Source organism: Lonchura striata, chromosome 5, assembly GCF_050655825.1.
Source record: "Lonchura striata isolate lonStrDom1 chromosome 5, ASM5065582v1, whole genome shotgun sequence".
Taxonomy (NCBI): Eukaryota; Metazoa; Chordata; class Aves; order Passeriformes; family Estrildidae; genus Lonchura; species Lonchura striata.
The window spans coordinates 47,073,632-47,099,617 of record NC_140707.1 but is presented as its reverse complement, the minus strand read 5'-3'; the positions used below and the strand labels follow the sequence as shown (position 1 = coordinate 47,099,617).

The 25,986-nt window shown below is 37.9% G+C and overlaps 1 protein-coding gene across 9 annotated transcripts in view; it reads right to left on the bottom strand.

The window, feature by feature from the left end:
- NUBPL (NUBP iron-sulfur cluster assembly factor, mitochondrial) overlaps positions 1-25,613 on the bottom strand; it is a 183,547-nt gene extending 157,934 nt beyond the window's left edge. For all 9 annotated transcript variants that reach the window (XR_014955677.1, XM_085580470.1, XM_085580471.1 and 6 more), the window contains exons 1-4: positions 25,456-25,613; positions 24,380-24,527; positions 18,808-18,842; positions 8,167-8,257 (exon numbers count right to left, since the gene is read on the bottom strand). Coding sequence is in view for 8 of the 9 variants with exons in the window: in XM_085580470.1 (XP_085436596.1) it covers positions 8,167-8,257; positions 18,808-18,842; positions 24,380-24,527; positions 25,456-25,590 (409 nt within the window). In the remaining variant the exon portion in view is untranslated. The remainder of the gene's footprint in view (positions 1-8,166; positions 8,258-18,807; positions 18,843-24,379; positions 24,528-25,455) is intronic.
- Between the last annotated feature and the right edge of the window lie 373 nt (positions 25,614-25,986).

Genomic DNA, 25,986 nt, shown 5'->3' with positions numbered 1-25,986 from the left:
TTCTGTCTTCCCAAATAATAGTTAGACGTGATGGAGCCCAGAGTTAAGTCACAAGGAGTCATTCCAAGTCTTGGCTTAGTTTTTGGAAGTGATCTGTTGAGCAATACGCTAGTGCAAGCAAAAGCTTACATTCTGTCTTACCCCACCAAGTAAGTTAGAAGGTTATTCCGCAAGATTGTCATGTTATGCTACACCTTAGAAAGCATTATACTGTTTATGAAAAGGAAAGGTAGCTTATAATTATTAAATAAAGTTTCACTGAGTTTTCAAGCATCTGAACTAAGGAGAAGAGGGAGGGAGGGAGGGGACATTGGACAGGAAGAGTAAAAAAATAGTTGGGCTTGACTTGTGTAACCATAGATGCCTCCTGCCACTCTGGATGCCTTAGGGAGCTGAGATTTGTACATGGCTAGCAGATTTGACAGAGAGCATAGGGAGAGACATATCTTCTGAAGGGGCAGCTAGAAGCCTGACATCATACCCCAGGCATGTTTAAAGTAGTACTGGTTTCCAAAGCAAAGGCAAGTGAATTCCACTCACAGAATGGTAAAGAGGAAAGAAATACCACTGAGCGGAGAGGAATGAACTTCAACAGGGCCCCAAGGTACCTTGAAATAAAACAGTGACACCAATCTATGGAAGAGGGTAAAGGATGCTGTCATTATCAAAAGGTTAGTCAAAGTCATACATTTTTAATCCTTGCTTTAACAGAAATCATTGTTTTAACTACTTATGCCAGAAGCCTAGAATATTCTATGGCAAGTGACAGACTAATTGAGACTTCAGGCTTAATTTCACACTGTGCTGTAAGTTTATTTGCAGGATTGCCCCAGGAATACTACAATTTGTATTTTAAGCTTGAAGAGCTCCACACAAGAAGACTGTGATTGCCCATTACATCCTGCACTAACAGTGTTATCTAACCACAAAGACATCCCAAATACTTAACTAAAGCAAACTAGTAATGAGATTTAAAGAGCATAATTCCATGCTCACCGTTCAATTTCAAGATATATATGCATAATGAAATGCAACTTTTCCCAAGAGATTTGATTCTCATCTTTAGAGGGTCTACCAGTCCCATTACCTGAGAAGGTATTACACATTTTTTCCTCCCGGCAGACTGCAGAGGAAACAAAGCTCTGTAAAAGCTTTTTCATTAACAGAACAGTTTTGCAGGTATGACTTTATCAGTCCTACCTAAAAGCAACAGAACTGATTGCTTGCTGGAAGACATGTACTTTAAAAGCAAATCTGGCTCAAGTAAAGAACACAGTGATTTAGAAGCATCTTCGTTAAATTTTAAAGCAGCACTAACTTGTTAGGCTTAAAATAGGTTTAAAACACAGGACTAGTTTTAAGCATCATGCCATTACCTTCCATCACAAATTCCTTACAATTGCTAAAATAACACACATTTTTAAATGCCCTCAGATCCCCAAGGAGCCAAAAATTTTATTTGTAGCGGATCAAAAGCTTTATTAGACTAATTTAGGCAGGTTCTTTTATTTCATTATATCCACAAGGAATCTAATAGACTAACCCAACATTCAGTTTAAGGCATCTGTCCTGACACCCAAAAACCTCTGGGAAAGCTCATATCATTTGAAGCAAAGACTTTCTACTGCGACAGGGGGACTGCCCTGGTCAGTCACATAACAGTGCCAGACACTAGAACAGGGAGTAGCAGGAACCCCAGGGGTAGAGATGCACTTACACATCAGCTTTAATTTAAGACCCAACTTAAAAAAAAAAAACACTCCAGTTAACTAGGGATTTCATGGCTTTCAAAGAACTCAACACATTTGTGTCAATTCAGCCTTTTTAGGTTCAGTACTGTAATCAAGACACCCCCCCCACCCAAAAAAAAAAAAAAAAAAAAAAAAAAAAAAAAAAAACACCACAACAGGGGGGAAATTTAGTTGAAAAGACATGGGAGAAAAAAAACTGTTCAAAGGATTATGTGTAATTGTTCTGATTTTGGCTAAGATAGAGTTATTCTTTTTCATAGAAGCCAGTACAGGGCCGTGTTTTGGATTTCTGACAAAAATAGTGTTAATAACAGAGGGATGTTTTTCTTATTGCTAAGCAGTGGTTAGACAGTCCATGTCTTTCCTGCTTGTCACCCCACCCCACCAGCAAAGCAGGCTGGGGGTGCACAAGGAACTGGGAGAGGACACAAGCAGAACAGCTGATCTCAAGTTACAAAAGGGATATCCCACACCATATGGCATCACACTCTGTATATAAATGATTACGACCATCAACTAAAGCAAAGGGAAAGAGATGCTAGCTTTAAAACTCTTATTGTCACTTTTGGCCTCTGGGCTCTATAGGGAAATAATTAAACTACTTTTTCCCGGTTTTGATCTATTCTGCTTCATTTCTCTATTACAAAAAGCCACTACATTGTACTGCAGAGAAGGAGAAGGAAAGAGAATACAGCAAGAAGCCCACAAAGGAAAAAAAATGCACAAAAGTGAAGCTTCAAGGTAAAAATATTGAAAAAACTCAGAATTAGTTACACTCCTTCAATTTTTCTTCTAGCAGAGAAATGGAAACATTTATTTCTCTGAAATAAGCAAAAAGGTAAATGCACTCAGTCTACAAAAGTATGATTTATTTCTTTTGTTTATGTATGTATAATGAAGAGGGTATATATCATGTTCCTATATCAAAGACATTTTGCAATTTAATTCCAGTTTTCATACCAGTTGAACCAAAAAACATTGTTACCTCCAAGAGTAAACTTTATAATATAGTATCTGCTAGCCACAATTCAAATCAAATAATTTGGAATTTACCGCACTGCAGGATTAAGAACATAAAGTGTAATATAAATCTGCCTTCAAGTAATTCAAATGTATTATTTCAGGTTACGGTGTTTCAGTAATTTATACTGGAATGGCACTTGGTAAAATTTGATTTGCCATTTATCCAAAAAGACTGCTCTCAGTAAGAGGCTTTAATTACTACACTACATTTCTCATCTTACACTTTTTGTAATTGTATGAATTTATGTATAATGAAGAATAAAATTTTAATAAATTAATTCCCTAGAGGTTTTTTCCTTTTAAACAGCAGCTAACAACTGTATGCCTATAAATAATTACTTGCAGAATTGTGTATCCACCATCTCCTTTCCCTTCCAAGGTCTTTGATTTTCTCCACAAGTGAACTCAACAATAGCTGGACTAATTCACCTTGAGGTTTATTGTTACAGGTTTGAGGGCAATAGTCAAGGAAAATATTAAACACTCAAGTAGTCTTCTCATTTTCAAAAACTTGATCACATTTGAAAAAGCCACCAAAATGCAAACCACAATTAATTATGATGCTCTCAATTATTATTTTGTCACATGTAAGACACATGGAAATACTATGCTTCCGCCATCCAGACAAACTGGGCTAAGACGTCACCAAAAATAAAACACAGGGGTTCATTTCAGGCTACTTTCAAAACAGAATCAATAAAACATATCATTAGACTACACACAATATAAAAATTACTTGCTCACCAAGCAAGACGTGGTATCTGCAACAAGTATTTATTTTAGATAACCAAATGTAGGGGTTTTTTTTAATTAATCATGATGCAGTTCCACTAATAAAACAGATACAACTTCAAGACTTCAAGCCTTACCTTTAGAGTAAAATCCTTAGCAAACAGCAAGTAATTTCTTCATGGTTACCAAAATAATTATGCTACATAATATTTTGTCTATTTAACTAGTCCACTCAAAATCTTCTGTTTATGACCCTCAAATGAATGTGCCACAATCCCTTAATATTATTCCAGCAGACATCTTTAAACAGTCACAACTATTTCAAATTTTCACATTCTGAGAGTCTGCTATGTAAATCTAAATGTATCCCAGTAAAAAAATTCAGGTGCCCATTTCTATAGTTCCTGCAATTTTCTTCAATTCAATGAGGCAGCCACAAACACTGTAGCTTTCTCTACGAAATTACATTTTATTCTAAATTGTGAAAACAGACATCTACTACTGATCTTTTGAATATACTATTTTATTAAGAAATTAAAGACACTGAAGCTATCATTAAATGGCAACAAAGTTTTGAAATAAGAAAGAGTAAAGTCACCTGTCAAAACCCACCAAAACCTTCATAATCAAACTAAATAAAGAAACTATATGCCAAAATAGCACATGCTTTTGGCAATAGAAGTTTTTACTCTCTGCCACCTAGTTTAAATGGCAGATGTAAAAGGAAAAAAAATGAAATCATGCGATTCACTAAGCCAGAAAACTGCTTTTAAGTAAATTACTTGGGGAAAGAATAGAAGTACTATTTTCATAACTTATGCTATTAGCATTGCCCTGCATATATATATTGTAGTTGATGTTAATATTAATTCCAGAGTTAGATAATCCTCCCTTAGCTAATTAAATTCAGTGGTGAACTTATTAACCAACATTTCCCTGACCATTTAGTTGAAGTATTTTGAATGACAGCCTATTAGATGTTAGGAGACTTTTTAATGTACTACAGTTTGCAAAATTAAATTAATGTAGTATCTTCCATTTATACAGATTCCTCACTAAGAACTCCCAATTCATTTTGAATGCTTAAATTATAGCATAACCATAATAATTTCTATTCAGAAGTAATAACTCCTGTATAGACTTATTTTCTATGGTACTGGGCATCCTTAATCCCCTTTCATGTGAGAAAAGAAACAGAAATCAAACATTGCAAAAGTACCCAGAACCTCCCAGGATTACTCTGCAGATTCATTTTCAAATCCATGCCTCACATTGAAGAAAGGATTAAGACTTTAAACATTTTTTAAATTGTTATGTTATGAAAAATGTTGTTAATTGACTTATTGTTATGTAGACATAACTCATGCACTTCTGTAACACAGAACTGCCTGGGCTCTCCCAGTTGCTATGCAGTATTTCTTTAGAGCTGCTTTTACTCTTGAAAATATAGTAAGAAACCAGAAGATAATATGAAACCTCATTATATCAAAATACAAGAGTCATACATGTTTTTTTATCAATATATTTATATACATCTCTATATGTACCATACATATATATACACACACCTATGATTGATTACCTCTTTGCAAGCTTATCCCATCTGTCACTCATTAAAGGAATCCTTGATTAAACTTTAATTAAAGTTTCCTATGTCATTCCTACTTCAGAATTACTCCATCTTTGACAATACTTCTCTCACTGTTACTCTTCAGTTTCCTCAACTCAATACTTAAAAATACAGAGTAGTGAACAGAATCCCTGAAATACAAACTCTATCTTGTTATTCATACTAAATTACTGTCTTTCTCAGCAGACTTGTGTCATCTGTCAAGCTTTTGAAATATACTAATTCATTTTTCTGTCTGTTAAAAAAAAGGTATGTTTTTTAAATCCTGGTATTTACTTGTGCATTCCACACAGAACTAAAAAGAAGATATTTCAGTGATCAAAATGTTATTGCTTACAAGACAACAGCAGCAGTTTCAGCTCAGGGAAATCTTCACATTTTTTTCTATTACACTGAATTCTGCACTTCTAACAATGCTTGAAACATGCTTGAATGACAAAGCTTATAGTGAATTCTATTCAGTTGTTTACAAGAAATATCCAGTCACTGAAACAAAAATGAGCTACTCAATATCTGAATGAATACAGTGTTAAGTTCTTGCATTTCTAGGAAGTTGATTTTCACAATCATAAGAAATAAACTGGGCAATTTGCTTTTTAATTTGCGTCTCAAGACATGAATTTAGATTAGGTATGGGTTGACAAAATACATAGCAAAACAACCAAGGAATTCAAAATTATCTAATCCATTTTTCAGTGAGGAAAAAATTAAGTCAACATCACATAAAAATGAAAAGAGGAGATTTGAACACCACAACATAGTCCCTTTTGTGTTCATATTGCACAATGCACTTCAGATACAAAATTCATAGCAAAAAAAAGTCTATTATGGGAAAACACAGCCTGTATGACATATATCCTCAATGGAGTTCAAGGACCCGTGAATGCAAGAATACTTCCATTTATATCAGGAATCCAAATCCTACTGATGATACATTACAAGGCTCAGTTATTTATGTGTTTATCACTCAGTGGCCTTTTGACTTCAAAAGATACAACAAAAATCCAACAAATAAAACTAAGTATTCTTCTCGCTTAGAATTTATCTAAATAAAACCTGCATTTGTAAGCTAGGTACTTAAATGTAGGAAGTACTCAATTTGATAACTGTCTGTATAAGTACATGCAGTGCATCGGTACATGGAAATACATTACTTTTTCTTTATCCAGAGTATAGGGCATAACCATAAGGAGAGAGAATTTTAATCATATAAGAAATTCTAAGTTTGCCACATTAAGTTTTCAGAGGCTGATACTGCAAGCTTAATAACAAACCTTTAAACATACTGGCACTGTTTCATTCTGCATGCTTTATACTAGGTGAGAACATAAAGATCAACAACCATAATACCCATATACACACACAAATTAAGATGAGTTACAAATGAACATTCTACAATAATACTAGAGTAGATATAGAGGGATGGAACATGTCTCCTATGATGAAACACTGAGAGCATCATGGCTGTTCAGCCTAGACAAAGGGAACCTCCAGGGAAACCTCAATGAAGCCTTTTAGTACTTAGAGGGAACTAAGAAAGATGGGGACAAACATTTCAGCAGGGCCTGTTGCAATAGGACAAGAAGTAATGGTTTTAAATTAGAAGATGGTAGGTTCAGACTAGATATAAGGAAGGAATTTTTTTACAATGAAGCTAGTGAAATGCTGAAACAGGTTGCCAAGAGTGGTGGTAGGCATAAAACACTCAAGATCAGGATGTCTGAGCAACCTGATCCAGTTGAAGATGTTCCTGCTCATTGCAGGAGGGTGGGACTAGATGACCTTCAAAGCCTCCTTTCAACCCAAACCTTTCTATAATAAAAGAGAGATCATGGCATGAAAAGAAGCAGAAGGAATATTTAACTTTCCTTTTACCTAGCAATTGCTGCCCACAAACATTGCAGTTGATTACTTCACTGAAGCCCTTCTATGTCCTGCTTGAACTGGTAGATGTCCTTGATCCCTCCCTGACAACACGTATGGCCAGTCTGTGCTTTCTTTAGAAGGATCCAAGCACATTTTAATGTGTCGACCAGATGCTACAGTGTGCAATTAGTTTTGTATGTGGTTATGGTTTTTTAACTTTTTTACTTACATGCACTCTCAGAGGATAATCAAAGACAAGAATAAAAAAACCATATCACCTCAGGGTCCCTACCACCCTAAAAATCATGTTCCCTTACACTCAAACATCATATGAACAGAGTATCAAAATAAAGCCATTCTTCATTTTCATCCTTGGCTGGCCTGGGGGAAAGTCAAACAGACTTGATGGAATCTTTCTTCTTTGGGTCACCTTGTTACTCTGAAGACTGCTCTACCTGAATTTATGTTTCCCCAGAATTCTTCCCAGCAAAAGGAAAATTAGGAGTTCTATCTACTGTCTTCACCTTCTGGTAGGGAAGTGACCACCACTGTGCTCCTAAACACACAACTTCAAATACAAATGAGTGAAGTGATGTAGAACATTTGGCTTAAGAGAAATCAAACAGAATCATTTTAACATTTCATACAAGCAACTATGAAATCACTATGGTTACAGACAGGGCAAATTGTTTACTGTGAGACTCTTTGGAGCCCATTTCCAGATACTAATGACCTTTCTGTTCATCTAGTAACATCAGCAACCAGGGAGGCTGCCCACACCATTAAAGCCAATTGCCTCTCAAGTAATGATTCTTCTCTTACTGATTTTCCTTTTAGTGTCTCTTTCCCTAGATTAATGGGTTTTAGTCTTCAACTGAACATCATCTACTGTAGGATACTATATAACAATTTTTAAACTACCTCTAAATAACCTTCCCTTCCAGAGTCTCTAGTAAAAATCCATGAGGACTCTGAATATGCTCCTAGATGTACAAGGCAGCTTTGTAAGTAACCTCAATATTAGAAAAAAAAATAAATACATACATACACTCAGTCTTTATCTTCTCTTTGCATCCCTTCTGTGCCACACCAAGGAGACACCCATGAGTGGACCATGCTCATCTCTGTACAGAAAAGACAGCAAGAAAAATCCCTTCCACTTACTTGGTGTTAATTCTGGGTTTCCTTTTAAGTTCATCATCTTTGGAATTGAAGGTCCATATATGTCTGCATCAAGTAAACCAACTTCTTTTGCCTGTGAAAGTAAAAGTGGAAAAGAAAAGCAAAAAGAAAGTAATTTTCAAAGTGTCCTCCTTTCTGTATCATTAGCAGAGCAAAATTCAATACTGTTTCAAGAAATAAAAATAAAACCTTGATTTGAGACATCAGTTATCACTGTTTCCTTTCTCTCTAAATAGCAACTGAAGAATTAAATACAACAATGTCTACAAGTTGGGTCAGTTGCCTTGACGAGAGCTAGATTCTCCACACAGAACTCTTACTTGTACAGTTTCTTAATTATCTTACTTGTACATTTCTTACTTACATTGCAGACCACAGACTTTAAATTAACCAGCACTGTAACCAACATTCTCACTATTCCTTGTACTTTTATACAAAAGTAACACCTTAATGTTTTAAACAAGGTATCAAATTTTATTGTTACAAAAAACAAAAACAAAAACAAACAAAAAAAAAACCACACAAAAAAAAGGGCAAAAAACAGGAGGTTTGTAAGTATATGCAAATGAATGCAAATTAAATCATAACAGTGATTACAAAGAATGTGAAAAACATAAAAAACATATTTTTGTCTTCCATTTAAGTGGCAGAGTACACTGCAGACATCTTGAAGTTACTGAAATGCAAGTCTCTGAAGCTAGTTAAGCAGGTATAACATTTTAATCAAATACATTTACAAAAAAGTATGCTAAAAATGAGTTTATTCAACTACATATGGTACATTCGGCAGTAAACTTTAAATAAAAATATTTCAGCTATGTAGTCTACACTTATAAAACTCCTTTTTATATTCTTTTTTTAATAGATACACATACATATTTTGTGGAAAATAAACTGTTTTTCTACAGATGGCAAGACATAGTACCAATTACTAAGTTCTGCAAATTAAGCAGTAAAGAGCATGCCCTTTAAAGTGCCGAATGTCAAGTTTCTCTAATATAGAAATCTAACTGTATTCAACACTTTGCAAAATTGCAAACAAGTATATTTAAGAGCTTGTTTGAAAGGTTAAAGCAGCAAGAGGAGCTTTTCCAACAATGTCAAATCAGACTGCCACTGTCAGTGTTTCAAAATGTGTACTTCATTTTTCAGGTGATTTCATAATTTGGTATCTTATATTAAGCCATTTTGTTATCACAGTTTTGATGGAAAGATAAGAAAAATAAATTTTAAAAAAGCATTATCATATTTGACCTAGTATGCACTTTAAAAAATAAGTTTTTACTGCAGAAACCAATTTTGGATTTGGTTATTCAATATACATTTTATTAGCGAAACAGAGCAAAGCACATATAATTATATGGATTATTTAATGTAGATTTTTTAACGCTTTTTCTTTATGATGCCTTGTGAAAACTATTAGACAAAAGTTCAGGAGTTACTGCAACAAATTCTTCTTCTTGCCTTGTTGAAAGCTGCAATTTCAAAAACATTTAAAAGACCCATATTTATGTTAGACTCTAAAGACACGGTAAAACAAACCAGTAAAATTTCTTTGTTCTTGCACAAAATGCATATTTTAACAGATTAGAAACATTCATGACTCAGTCCCTTTATCTGTGTCTGCAGCTTATCAAACTTATCAAAACATCATCTACAGGCTGTTCCACCTAATTCCTTCCCAAATGAAAGCAAGTAATTACCAAAAAACCTACATAGTGTTTTAAACCCGATGGCATACTTGCCCTGAATTTCTTGAGGATCTTCCCCCTCATGCAAGGAAGATCAGTTGATTGACTGACTATTGATTGCCTGCAATGACCTCACAACTCAAGAGCTTCACTTTCAGACCAAAGGGACTAAAGATTTAAGATGACCTAAATTAATTAGAATGACTTTATGACCTCCTGGACATATAATCAGGTATTCACCACTATAGGCCACTGATTCTTGGGTGTCAGCAGCACTGCATCTACTGTATTGGTATTATCCAACCTAAGTGTCCAAGATTTCCTGAACTAAAGAATAAACGGATCCAGACTGGAGAAGAAAATCCTAGAGGACTTTACAAATTCAGCTATTACTTTAAATTACCAAGCTAATACAATAAACCTGAGCATTTATCTAAGACTTACACGCATCTTCAAAAATAAGAAAAGTGCCTGCTTCTGACATGCACTGCTTTTCATGGATATGGTTCAATAAAATTGCTGTCTTCAAACAGAAGAATATAACGGTCTCAAGTTTCCACGATTCATGTTAACAAAAGCACAAGTATTCCTATAAGCCTAGTGCTTTCTACAGGATTATAGGAAAAAAGTCTTTCAGAAATCTTTCCATCACTGACAGAAGCTCACTTGAGATGGCCTAAGGCAGGGTTTTTTTCTTTATCAAGCAATTCAACACGTTAGGCAAGTAGAGTTCACAAGTAGCAGCTTACACAGAGAGCATCAGTCCAATAAGCAATGGTTTTCTTTCTCTCAAATATCCCTGCTTTTGCAGCATGTAAACATCCCTAGAATGCCAATAACCCTTTACTCAAGGTTTAATTATCTCAGAAAAGTATTATGGCAGCTACCAAGGGATTTTTTAAAACATGCACAGTACAGTCCAGATCATTTCTTCCAGCATTTACAATGTTTTAAATCCCCAAGAGAAGAAATAATATGCACACACCTGGATGCTACCACGTGAAACTGTTAATCAGAATTACCAGATACTTCTCATGCTGAGTGAAATATAATCCAGATGCATGAGTTGTAGTAATTAAAAAATTAAATTAGATCTTTATAAATAGTTTTTTCTCCCCATACAACCTAACCTCATATAAAACAGCACATCTTTCAAAGCATTGTACTAAATCAAATCCTAAGAAAACATACATAACATCACACAAGCTAAAGAAAAACATCTGGGCAGAAGGAATAGACTATAAAAAGCACAACCAAAAAGGCAACTTAGGAAAAAACAAGGAGGGGGAAAAAAGCTCTAAGATCGCTCTTATGTCTTCTGACATTATTTTGATATCCATGTACTTCTCATACCAATGGTGCATCTTTTTTTTTCCTTAAGTAATACTTAAAACACAGACAGAATTGCAGTACTTAAAGCACACCCAAGCACATAGAAATCCCCCTGCTACTAAGTGTTTTTCAGAGTGCAGCACACGCCACTGCCACAGCCTCCCTTGGCACTCTGGCAGGAAAAGGACTCAGAAAACACAACTCCACCATCTCCTTATGGCTGGTTTTTCTCCTTATAAACATATTTCTCTCCTGTACTATTAAACAAACAGCATTCCATCTCTCCAGATGGCATAGCAATAACCAAGTTCAAAACAGCTGTTCTCAAGTTAACATTTGTCTTTTTCCTTTCACCTGCCCAGCTGTGAAAGGAAATTTGAATCAATCTTCAAGTTTACTACACTTGGAAAATATTTTCTAGAGACCTTATTTTTGGTTGCCTCACTGCAAGTTCTGCAGTTTTGCAGTTTAAGCTCTAAAGATGCAAGTGACAATGTAACTATCCTCATATGATTTAATCACGGTCACTGGAAGTTACTTTGAAAAATATACAAACTCATGCAGTATCACTGGCCTCTACGTGCAGTATAAAAGATCCTTATCAAAATTCCATCAAGCAGAGACTATGAAATTAGAAATAAATATACTGTCAGCACATGAAAAAACAAAAGTACTATGTCAGCAAAAGCGCTACGTAAAACTTTGCAAATGTTCACATTTACCTTCTTATCAAGGCTTTTAAGGCTCCCTCACTGTAGGTAAACAGCCTCTAGAACTAACTAGGCTAAGAACTAGGCTAACTACTGCTAGGATTTGCCATTTCTGCAGTACTGGTACTGTCATGGTCTCGTCTGATCCCTGATGACCTCAAGAACACAAAAAAATGTTACAGAATAAAAAACTATAACTCCTCTTGATCTTCTGATTTTACATCATTGACTAAGTAATTCTTTCTACTTCATTATCATTAATCTTCTCAGCAAAGTTTTATTTGCCCATTAAACTGCTCTAAAAATTTCTGACAAACGTTCTTTGTGATGTACAAGTTACATAACCACTGCAGCTCTTAACCCATTAAAAATACAGTGAAGTTTTCATTCTAATTTAGAAACTTCTCTCACCCACATGAAGAATCAAAAACTAGTTTTCACAGTCACCAGGTACAGAGTCTCTATCTACCAAGAAAATCAAAGACTACATCAATAGACAAAGAAGATATTCTTACAGATATCCCCGAGAGATGAGAATTCTACAGCTTCATTTATGCGGTGTACAAATTACAGGCACAGATAACCTCACTAGAAAGATCCTTTCCTTTACCTTCTCTGGCAAGATTCTCTACATAATTAAATTTCAGCTTAGTCCTTGAATCTGGCCACTGCCTTGTGAGTAATAGAGATCTGAAGGACAGCAGTATTCTAAATTAATGACTTTCAAGCTCTGAACTTAATTGTAATTCTTTTGGAGGAAAAAGCTAAAATGAAGTTGTTGAAGGCCAAAGTCCCGGTAGACAGAGGTCATGTAAAAAAGCCAATAAATTTTGCCGCCTCTTCTTTTCCTTATGCAGATAAGAAAGTATTCAATTGCTATTATGTTTGTTCTCTTAGGCAGGCAAATGTTACTGTACATAGTCCTTGTTCAGATAGCATAAATTAATGCTAATGACAAATGATCCACATCTCTCCTCCTCTTAGCTCTTTGAGCAGATCCTTAAGAACTGTTTCATCCCTCCCAACACATTCTTTATGTAGGGTCCCTTTTCTGCTTTTCAGGGAATATTTACTACAAAATCAATTAGATTTTCCAGTAACAAATTTTCAACCAAATGCAACCAGTTTCATTCATTTATCACAAAGGTCCCCTCCATACAATTCTGTGTGCAGCGAAGAATCCAGTGACATTACTTTTTTCTAAGTTGCCAAACGTTTTATTGGGGAGCAGACCTGATTAAAGACTCCATACCAACAGAGAGAAAAAATGGAGAAAAAAAGAACAATGAAAAGAAGAGTTCACAAAAAGCTTCTATAAATAGCTGTTAACACAGCCTGTGTTAGTGCTAAACATCCAAAGATTCTTTGACAGCATTAATTTCATTTTTGCTCATATTTTCTGAGATTTTTTCCCTTACTTGGTAGGGCATATGTATCCCCACTGGATGCTAGCAGACAGTATTTTACTTTGAAGTCAACTCTGCCAACCACCAGAGTTCCCTGGTGTTTAGCCTGGGAGGGATAAAGGCACGGGTTAATGAGCTGTTATTGTTCTATACAGTGAAGAATCTCCTACACTAGAAGTGCTCCCAATATTCAGCACCTGTAGTCCATTCCAAAGACCGAAATTCCAGCTTTACTAAGTGAAGGTGCCAGTTACTTTAAAGCTGGTTCTCTTAATCCACCACCAGGACTCTCAATTTACCCTTTTAATGTCATTATAGACTTAGAGCTAATCCCAAAGTGCAAGCAGCAACACCTAGGACAAAAGGGAACTTGAAAATCAGGATAAGCTATGGATTCCTCATTTGACATACTGACACAATGAATAGCCATCTTTTAATCCTTAATTTTCTAACTCTTTCAACAGCACACTATTTAAGTACCTAACTGTAAACTGGATTAAAGCCAAAAACATACCACTGTAGTTTCTTCACCCTATCCTAGAAATGAAAACTTGCTTTAAACACCCACACTACTGGTTTAAAAGCCCTTTTCCTTTATATGAAGTGTTAGTAATTTTCTGCCAGCCAGAGGACTCCTCCAGCACTTCTTTTCCATAACAGGCTGCACTAGCTCCTACTCAATGTTCTTAATAATTGTGTACCAGTAATTCAACCCTGTTTGGCCTTTCTGCACATTCTCCATCCTGATGGGAATAAAAAAATTCAATACAGAATTTGGAAAATAAATTACCAAAACAGAATCCCCAGCATTACCACAACTCTACAAGCTGCCTCTCCACTTTCACAGCATGTCAAATTATTACAAAAAAGGTCACTTTTCCACCTTTCAGATCAGTCTCTCTGGAACCTGCATTTGGCTTTCAATGACTTGAAGACTAAAGATACGGGTATTTAACTTCAAAACAGACCCAAAAAAGGACTTTTTCTTCAAATTAAGCATATAGTTATCTGATTTAAGTAATATATTTTAGGAGGTCTATGTTAAAATATATTTTCAATTTTATTCACTTTTTATTTGAAAAATAGCACAATTTTTAAGCTCTATTATCACATTTTTTTCAACTGATCTAGAACTTAAGCTACCATTTCAAATGAAGCAAATCAATTCTAACTGGCATCTCCAGCTTTATTGAAACTTCTCATCACCAAGAAACAAGCATGAAGACTTTAGCTACAGTTATTAAAGTCTTCTGATTTTCTATGCAACAGACTTAAAGATACCTAGAAATCAAACCCAAACAATTAGAAAAGCTGTATAGGAAGAGGACAAAAGTTAAAACTTGCCTTCATGCTACAATTACTCAATGAAAAATCCCATTATTGTCTAAATTCTTATAGATTCATTTGTTTTCCCACATGGAATTTTTACCTTACCAGCAAGAAATGTATATGCATTGTAAATTAATCTATGAATGTAGCAGCCAGATATTATCCTCTGGACAAATAGTTTAATTTCACAAACTTAATATTAAAAAAAAAAAAGCAATGTAAAAAGAGCAAGCTGGATGGCTTTTGAGTAGTTTCAAAATGAACAGTTAGAAGAAATTAAACTGAATTTTATTACCACAGTAGCTCCTACCTCCACCATCAGTATGCTGTACCTTAACTGCAGGCCTGAGAAGCAGCCCTGCTGCGGGTCCGCCAGCCGGGCGGCACCGCGGCGCCCCCTGCCGGCCCGCGGCCGCCACCCCCGCCCCGCCAGCAGCCGGGGGCTCTGCTGGGGCAAACGGGGAAACCGCCCCGCCAAAGGCCACCCTTCCTGCGTTTCCCATCTCGCGCCTGGTCTGCACCACCACCCCGTAACCCCTGGCGCTACGCTGGAATCCCGAAACATGCCGCCCTTCACCACGCTGCCCCCAGTACCGCAGGCAGAAGCCACTTGCTTATGCCTGCCTACACGCTGACTTGGTCCATGTGGTTTTGCTTCCTCTGTCCTTCACAACACAAAAAACATTTCATCCTATAGTGAAAATGTAAATCTTCCCGAACGAAAAGGCGAGCCAAAGGAAATCTGACTTGGGAGCTTGCCTCATAGTGACAGCACAAGCATGCAGCCTCCCAACTGGATTTGTGCCATCCTTAGTCATGAACAGCTGGTGTTTGCTCACTAAAATACTCTGTTCATAAACAAGCAATCCCTACCCTATTATTGCTGCCATCTATTAATTCAACTTGTTTCTACTACAATAAATTGTCTCTGGCCGGGCAGCTTTCATAAATAGCCATTCTAGTCTGAATATGAATTGTCCTGGCACAAAACCCAAAAATTCTTCCCAAGTGCTCCTTGGGGAGCACAACTGACTGCCGATACATCAAAAGAATGAAAAGAATCAGCTCTCAAAGCAAGCAATTAACAATAGAACACAAGGGTAAAAGTTTAAGTTATTTCTTAACACCAAAAAAAAAACAGTATATAGATTTATAGGCCTTGGTACAGGCCCAAGAGCTTATATATTTCTTAAATAACCCATCTACAACAGGTAACCAAGGGTACCAAAAAGCTAATATTTCTAGAAAGGCATAGGAGGCTGGCCTGCTTGTCTTACCCGGCTCCGAATAAAAAACAAAACCAACCACACACACAGGAAAAAAAAAAAAAAAAAAAAAGAACACCACCAAACTACTCTGTCTTGAACATGGTATCTAGGCATCTAAATGAACTTCTGTCTTGAATTATTTACTCTGTAACCATGAGGTAAAAATATGCAAAGCAGACTGAGCACCGGCACACAAGACTTTGAACTCTCAAATTCTAATCCCAGTTCTGCCAACACCACTGTGCGACCGTGACAATGTCCAAAGCTCTGCTGATGCCTTAGTACTTTAGGCCATCACTACAATAACTGAGAAAGCTTCCATGTTTACAAAAATTTAAAATACATTTATCAGTAGAAACAGTGGGGGTTTCATTTAGTCTTTTAACTACAGAAAGTAAATTTTTAAAAGATGGAAGGATAGGTTTTTTTAATCAAGAGGATAGAAAATCCTTTCTGCTTTGACTGGTAATCTTCTAACTTATGATACACCAAACAACAATAAGATGTCACAGCTGTTACTGAAAGCAGCAAGAATATTCTCTAATCCAATCTCCTCTTAGAGGAGTGCATCTTTCACAGATCTCTCTTGCCAGTAAACTTTTGCTTTCAGTAGTCTGTAGCCTGTTTTATTTTAGTAAAAGAACACCAGTTACAAGCATAGAACTTTTAACACAGACTAATGAAGGAAGCACAGACCTTTATCATCATGGTGACCTATTTTCCTCCACAAGTACTTTCTTTCCTCCTTTAAGCAGTACATCAAGTTCAAGATCAGTTTCTATCAATTTGTGTTTTGCTTATAAGAGATATAAAGACAGCTAATGAAGCTGCAGGGGCCTCCTGAAGCTCTGATCTACTAAAAATCACTACTGCTTCTTCTAAAAGATACTAACTTACAACAGAAATGAAGAAACAAAAACCATGGCAAGGTGAGGCACAACCAATAGTTACTAAATGTAAAATAAAGGCATCCATTACTGCATATCTGAGGACAAAGAAATTACCTATAAAATACAGCAGGAGGCACCAATGGATTCTGAAAAGCAACCTCCTTACTTTGTTCACCATTACAAAACTGAAAATTGCAGTGATTTCTAGAATTCAAAGCACTGGACAGTTCCACCCTGGAAAAACATCAGAGATTATGATTTTAAAACCTTATCTTACAAAATTAATTAACTGAAATCAATGCGAGTACACAAATTAACAAACCATCACTTTCAAGCCCAAAAGTTAAAACATAAACATTACATGACGCTTGCCATAATTATCTTAAGGAAAATAAACCACAGAAGAAAAAAATATTCATGCATGAACCAACAAGACAGTTGTTTATTTAATCCACCTTAATTTCATACTTTCTAACTTGTAACTACATCAATGGACCATTTCACCACAGTAACAGCTTGCTGACCTGTGACCTCCAGTTCACACAATTAACAGCTATTTCATCAATTTCAGCTGCTCTTCATTGAGTAACAAGCACCAGATGTTTGCCTCCAACTTCACACACCACCACATAATTGTAACATCAAAACTCCTAATAAGGGGCATAATGATAAAACTTGTGTATGTCAGATTTACTAAGAGATACTTTGTCTAAATACATTTTTAAAATACATAAAACTGCATGTTTGAGAAGTATTAGACACCATCTTAAAAACACATAAGCTAGTACAGCAAGTGATGTGCAACTGGTCAACATGGTTTCCATGGAGCTATTCAAAGACCATCCCACAACACCAATCACATTGCAGACTGATTGCTTTTTCTTTTTTGCAAAAGTATTAGAGCAAATGCCATGCTTTAAAGTCGATTAGAAGGAACCATTTAAGCAGTTCTGCTTTTCAAGATGATAGATTTTTCTCTGAGATCCAATTATTCCAACAGCCTATTTAAAACAGAATTAAAGACAGGGAAATAACAAGATCAGATGCCATCACAAATAGTACATATTTCATATAACAGCTTTAAACACTCTTCTTATTAAGTGTGACTGAGTTTATGGAAATATTTTTATATCTTTCACAAAATCCTTCCAGGAAGCTTGCAGACTGCATGTAGTCCTCATGCCTACCTGCTGGCTTTTTGTTTTACTTGTCTTTTACACAAAGATGCTACATTTGCCAGATTGATGTATTTGAGGATATTTTCCATTTAATGTTTTATGAGTACAAAGCCTGCACCATACACCCCCGCACTGCACAGGAAGCTTGCTTCTGAGTTTACCTGTGTGGCAATAATGTGCACAAGGAATTACTCCTAGTCTACAGCAGCATGTGGACATAATGAACACCTGTAGTTTTTACTCTTGAATGGTTCCTACTATCTATTTATAGTCCAAGCAACAGTTTTAGTAATGCCGGGCTGGGAAAAGACCCAAAAAAATTTATTTCCAAGCTTTAGGGAAGATACATAGTTTTGGGGGTTTTTTGCCTTAGCTGTTTTTAAAGTATTTTTATACATAATTTCTTCAGAAACAGTCAATCTGTAGTGCTATTTCTAAAAATGAAATGTTTTGGACACTATTCAGCACAAACTTCTATTTTTTTCAGGTCAGTGTTCTGAAGTGATAAAATTATTCATTAAGTGTCTCCAACCTGCAGAAGCGTTCTCTACGACATCTACACATCCTTCCAGAATTGCAGTTCAATTCAGTGACACACCAGGGAAAGGACAGTGCCAAACCCAGAAGCAGGATGAGATCTACTAAGTTATGCATGGTACTGATAAAATATAAACAAACTGACAGAAACTCAAAAACAAATTAGAAATTAACTAAATAAAAACATTAACTACATTAAATGTATGTGACTGCCCTCAGCAGTAACGGTTTTATTTGTGACACACATTTCACATTGAAGTTTATAATTAAATGTCCACCTACCGAATCATTTGCTGCTAGGGCGAGGGCTATATTTACTGTAAGAAAGAAGAGGAGGAAAAACAAAGATTAAGTGCAGGAAAACTTAATTTCTAAATATTGAGAATATTATCACTGCTAACAAGAGAAAATATAAATACATCACATTTATTAATAATTACATAATCTCTCAGCTCTCAGCTTCTTGCATCTCTACAATATTTGCAGTTGAAGCAACAGCAGCACCTACACTTCAGTCCATGTTTGTTGACCAGCAAACAAACTCAAGGTAATCTGCAAAAACTTGCAGACTTGCAGTTTCTAGAGGACACTGCAAAATAATAATAGTCTCAGTATTTTGCCAAAGAATAACATTACAAAAAACTTTTGGAAGCACCCACTTTTGAAAGTGGACACCATACTATAAAACTAAATTACTACCATCAGTAACCCTCACCACACACTCTAGTGAACCTTCATAAAACTAGAAATTATGTAAGCGCTGACATAAACTATTAAAACAAGTGACCAAAAAGATGATCATATCCCTTTTTCTGATATATTGAATAGAGATGTTTTCTGGAAGAAGGTGTAATGCATGCTTTCCAATTGATTTTTATGTCAGAAAACAAAGCCACATCTACCTGAAAGCACCTGTAACAAAAAAAAAAGAAAGATGAAGCAACTAAAAAGACCATTCATTTAAAGCTTTTACATTTCCATCATTACTTAAGTCTCATAACTAAACAGCATGTGCAAATGGTATCTTTAATGGCTCACCAACTTCATTATGTTGGGAGACCTCCTAGAGGTTTTGGTATAAACAAGTAATTTTTATAATCCAAAAAGTTACATGTCTTAGAAGAATAAAAAGAAAACATGGCAAAAAATCCAACACACACAACCCTTTCTTGTGTAACACCTTCTGTTTTCCTTACATGCTGCTGTATGTCACTCTTTTAAGAAAGGCAATTGCAATCAGCCTTTTTGTACAGGAAGAGTACAAAAGTTCTGAGAAACCGCTGGGGAGCCAGAATCCTGTCTTGAGGTACTTAACACCAAGTTAGTTAACACTAAGTTCATTCAAACAAAATAGTCATGGGTTAACATGGACAGCTGCACAGCTTTCTCAAAGAGGCACACAGCCTCTTTCCTCCTAAGCTAAGAATATAGATTTTGTTCTTCAATTTGACATTTAATGGTCAATTTGATGGTAAATCAACCATTCCCCAAATCAGAGGAAAATTCACCCTCTGAAACCTGAAGAAGGGAGACAAAGACTTTCTTGAAAGCACTATACACAGCTATCTTCTTAAACAGCTTTCATGTGTGAAAATTAAAGTATGATCCATAATGCTTCTTCAATAAAGGATATTTGACTACTGAAGGGAAAGAAGGGAGATGGCAGGAACAACAGAGCATGTAAACCTAAGATTTTGAGATGGATATCTAGCTGAACACTTCATTTCAAATTCCAGCTGAATCTTGCATTCCCTTATTTTTGTATCACTGTCAGTTCCAAGAGGGCATAAACATGGAGAATAGGGCCTAAACCAAGCCTGAACATTCATACTGGCCCTAATTAAGTTCCCATAACCAGGTGTGCAGGACATCAAGGCAATACACACCAGAAATTCTATACAACTTCACAGCAGGCTCCAAGAAAAGCCACTAATATCTCTCCACCCATGCTAAGCCTGCCAATCAGTACAAGGAATGATGCACAGGGAGATCAGAGTTCATCTAATACAACCTAAACCTCTAGCTAGTCTCATCTAAACTAAACCTCCCCTGACACAGCTTCAATGGCATGAAGCCGAGTCAGGAGAAAGGCTGGATATTAGGAAAAGGTTCTTCACTTAGAGGGTGTTTGGGCACTGGAGCAGGATCCCCAGATAAGTGGTCACAGCACCATCCTGACAGAGTTCAAGAAGAATTTGGACAACACTCCCAGGCACAGGGTGTAACACTTGGGGATGTTCCTGTGCAGGGCCAGGAGTTGGGACTTGATGATCCTTGTGGATCCCTTCCAACTCAGCATATTCTGTAATTCTGTAACTCTAGAAGGACTCTGTTGTTTTGAAATTAGTACAAGACTGGGAAGGTTTATTATTATTACTATTATTGTAACATCCAACTTTCTAATTTCTAAATCTGAAGTGGCCCTAGGAATAGCACAGTTGAACTCCCCAAACACTCAGCTAACAACAGAAATACAACTTCTTGATCCAGAAGCAGACAAGCACAGAGCCAGTTGTGTGTCTGTATCTGATATGGTTAATATCAGATAACATCATCAATAAAATACTTATAACATCATCAATAAAATACCTATAGACAATTTAGAAGAACTTTGGAAAGATACTTTCGATACCTACGTATCGATGTAAGTGCCATTTAGAAACCGAGTTTATGAAAATATTTTAACATACAAAGGAGGCCCAAAAATCAAAAAGTTTAAATACAGTACATCCTACATCCAGAATAAAGTACACAAGAGGGAAAAAAAGTTAAAATGCAGTTAGCATGACCGAGATGTAGTCAACACAAGATCAAATGTATCAGCTTCCCTGAACAATAATGAAAATTCTCAGCCTCTTAGTGTGTTAAAAATGTCTGAAGGTCCATGTACTCAGTTTTTGTATTTTCCTCAAATATCAGAATTAGCAGAATGTGAGCAGGAACACCAGCCTTTAGTTTTGTTCTACTTCCACAACTGAAAACATTAAGATTTGCACTAAATTAAAATTTTCCCTTCTTTCAAGACCACTCTTTGACTTCTTTTCATGCCAGGACCAATTTTCTTCAGTACTGTCATCCTTAGAGTAGTGCAAAAGGGAACAGATGAGCAACAACTAAGAAACAAACAAAGAAACACAAAAAACAAAAAAAACCCAGATGTAGGTCAGACGCAGTAAATATAGGAAAATGCCATTAAAAGACAGAAACTTGACACGAAAGTGACAGAGAACACAACAAACAAATAAAACAACACATCAGACAAATAGAAAGAAAGGACAATTAAATTATTTAAATATGCATTGAAAAATATTGTTCTGGTAACATAATTTCTTCTAATCAGTGACTACACTGATTTCAGGAGACCAAAAAGCACTGGAAGCAACGAGACTACAACATGAAAGCCATATGTAATAAACAGAATGAGTTATTCAACAGGTTAGGGAATGACCCTGACAAACTTGACCAGAATATAGATGCTCTTTTCCTGAAAGCAACTGAAACACAACTATACTGGAGAAAGCAAAAAACAAAAAAAGCCCTGACAGGTCTTCTGACATACACACAAGACTGATGATATTTCCTGTGGTGCTTTAGGAATTAGAGGTGCTTACTAGTCTCCTTTCTTTTCAACTCCTGCTCTCAAAACGCATCAGCAGAATTGCCATCAAACATGTTCCACACAAACCTTGAGTAAGAACATAACTTTAAATACATAATTCAGTAATGATGCCATGCAATACTTTTGTTTATACAACTTAACTGAAATTCAATTGTCCATCTGAACCATGAAATTGATCCTCATTGTAATACATAAGAATACAGTTTTCCTTCTCAATATTAGAAATTAAAGCGTTCATTTAAAAAGGCTATCCATTATAGATACATGTAAATGCTTAATTTACATTTCCAATATCTTATTTAATGCTTGTTGAATCCTGATTTTTTATTTTTAAATACATAGGAATGAACTCACAGCTCTAAGTATTATTCATGCATGTGTTATATTTTATGTAGAAACTGCACACACATGCCAGTTACAAGAACTTAGATATTTGTTTGCAGACATGAGCAGAATAATCTGAATTTACTTTTCAAAATGTTAATTTTGTAAACTGCCAATTGATTAACAGGTATTTGGTATTTTTAGTAACTTGCAACAACCAGGCTATGTATCATAATGATATATCTTCTGATGGTTAAGAAACACAAGTTTTAATTGTTTTGCATGTCTTTGTACAGGTATGTGTATCCTACATATAGGATAGACAATAGAGAAAAAGAAAAAAAAAGACCCTTTTTTTTAAGAACAGCTACTTTTAGTACAGATATCACATTACTTTATTCTAGAAATTATTAGACACTTAGTCTGTTTCAAGCATGGCTGAAAAAATACAAACCCCCAAAATTATATATTAAGAGCTACATCCATGTGTTATTTACAACACATGGAGATGAACAGCAGACATGCTTCAACTAAAGGATGACTATTCTCCAGCCTGCATATTAAGAAAGATCTTTAAACATATTTCTAATACTTTAGAGAAATATGTTCCAAGAAGTTTACTTTCAGAGTCATAGTATCCTAGGATGGTTTGGGCAGGAAGGGACCCTAAGGATGTCCCAGCTCCAAACGCCTGCCATGGACAGGGACACCTTCCATCAGACAATGTTGTGCAAAATCCCATCTAACCCTTGAATACTTGCAGGGATGGGACAACCACCCCTTGTCTAGGCAATGTGTTCCAGTGCTTCACCACCATCACAGTATAGAATTTCTTCCTAGCAGTAATCTACATCTCTCCACTTCTGGTTTAGAACTATTCACTCTCGTTGATCTGCCCACATAAAAAGCCACACTCCTTCCTTTCTGTAAGCCCCCTTTAATTACTGGAAGGCTCTCCAAGAGTCTCCTCAAAGCCTTCTCTTCTCCAAGCTAAACAACCCCAACTCTCTCAGCCTGTCTTCACAGCAGAGGTGCTCCAGCCCTCTGATCATCTTTGTGGTACTTGCTGGACACACTCTCACAGGTCCTTCTTATGCTCGGGGACCTAGACCTGAATGCAATGCAGCCATCCACCCAATTCCTAATGCTCCCCAGTCTCTCCAGTTCAGAGACAAGGATGTCATGTAGGATAGTGCCAAATGTTTTGCAGAAGTCCAGGCTGATGACACCAGTCACTCCTCTCTGTAAGAAGGCCACTACATTTTTTGGCACAACTATTTTTCCATTCCATCATCTGTTTAAGTTCAAGTCAATGTCTGCAGTACTGGTAACCCATGTACTGTCTTTATTCTACCACCTAGGAAAAGGTGGTAGAGAAAAAAATTAGAGAAAAATTAATTTAAAATCTAATGGCAGAGTTGAGAGAAGAGTTCAAGGTGCTTCTCAAGGCACCAATTTCTGTGGTTTATAAGCACTGTTACACTTTTTCTTTATAAAACCCTTACATAAGTAGTTGAGAAAATTGAACAGAGTCCTGATGTGGAAACTTTCTAAATACTAGCATCCTCTACAGAGAAAAGCACTGTATAGGCACACCTAAGCAGCCAGGGAAGGAGGAACAGTGTCACTGCACTAGCACTTTCGCCTCAGCCTGCATCACCTCTTAAGATGCCCCAATGTCTCAGGACAGCACTGCACTATTACAAAGATAGGATCTCAAAGCTAAATTCACACCTAAATTAAAGCCAAGATTTCTGTATCAAAGTAGATTGTCAATGGCTGCAACAGGACTCGTCAGAGGTGAAATGTTATGGAACCCAACCACAAGGTAATGACACAAGCACCTAAATACTCCATACAAAATACTAGAAAATGTGCAAAGGAAATGATTAAAAACAAAATAAATCTTACCTGCTGTTGTCGATTTCCCAACTCCCCCTTTTCCAGAAGCCACAACCACCACCTGCTTAACTCCTTCTATGGGCTTCTGCTTTGGCAGCCCTCGTGACAGGATCCGAGCACGTTTGTCCCTCAGAGCCTCATCCCCAGAGCTTGAGGACTAACAAAAACCAAAAAGCAAGTGAATGCATGTGCACCAACCCGCCGTTCTCGCAGAGAAAGGGGACAGGAGGGAACCTACATGCACACTGAGAAATTTTCACCACTTGTCTAAAAAAACATTCTGCACAGGGGCTCTCCCAAAGGGAAGCTGCTTCACCGGCAGGCAAGGACTGGGCCAACTTAGAATAACACCAGTAACATGGATTTTTTTGACAAACTCTTAAACATGATTGATCTTAACGGCCAAAGGGAAAAAAAATGCGTTGAAATAAACCAAAACACTGCTTAAAAATCGGAAGCTTTATGAAACAGACTAGACTTGGCGGTCCTTTCGGTACAGCTGTTTCAGGCACAACAAAAGCAGCAGCAGCGAAGGAGCAGGAGGAAGGCGAGGTGCTGAGGGCGGCGGTGCCGGACAGGCGCTGCCCGAGCGCTGTCCCTGCCCTGAGCCACGCCACGGACCCCGCACGCGTGCGGGCGCTGCAGGCGCCCCGCTCCGCTGCTCCCGCCGCAGCGGAGCCACACGCGGGGCCCCCGCGGCTGGACGGACGGAGCAGCCGAGCCGAGCATCCCCGCAGGCAGAGTCCCACCAGCTCCCGGCTGGCACAGTGGTACCGCCACGGGCGCTGGGCGCCGCGCAGTGCCCCCACGGAGTTCACGGCAGTCCGGGTAAAAAGCGGGCAGAGCTCATCCATCTTGTTCTCCCGGCCCGGCGCTGCCCCTCCCGCAGGGACGCTGCTGCTGAACCGGCTGCAGCACGACACGGCCGGTCAGGGCACCCGCGCACGGCCAGACCGTCCCGCCTGCCGCCCCTACGGCACCCCCGCAAGCACAGGGACAGCCCAGCCCGGCCCTCGCCCGCCCCGTTCCGGTTCCGCTCCCGCCCCGGCAGCCGCGACGCACGGCGCGGCTCCCGCCGCACTCACCGCGGAGCCGGCGGACGGAGCGGCGCAAGCGGCGGGCGCGCAGCCCGGGCCGCCCCGCCGCGCCGCCGGAGCCCTGCCGCCGCCGGGCAGGAGGCGGGCGGCGCGCAGCGCCCAGCGCCCAGCAGCACCTCCCATGGCCGGGCACGCTGAGATGGCGCCGCGCCGCCGCGCCTCGGCCCGCCCCCGGCGCTGGGCTGGGCGGGCCCGGCTGCCCCGGGCGGCTTGGCGGGGCTGAGGGCGTGGCCCGAGAGGAGCCGCGGGATGCGCCCCGCGGCCTCCCGAGCAGCGGCACGGAAAGCAGATAGCTGCTGCTGTCTCTAAAGAAAGCGCGACCACGGGATCACCGCACGCATTGCAAACTCCTCCGGGCGAATTCCTCACTATGCTCGTTCCACCGCTGTCTGCAGTGCTCCTTCGGCTCGTCGGTGCTTTCTGAATTCTCCTCTCGGCCCGCAAAATGGTTGGGCAAGAGCTCAGTCCCGTCTTGGTTTGTGTCCTCTACAAATATAATAAATATATCCCATTTCCTCC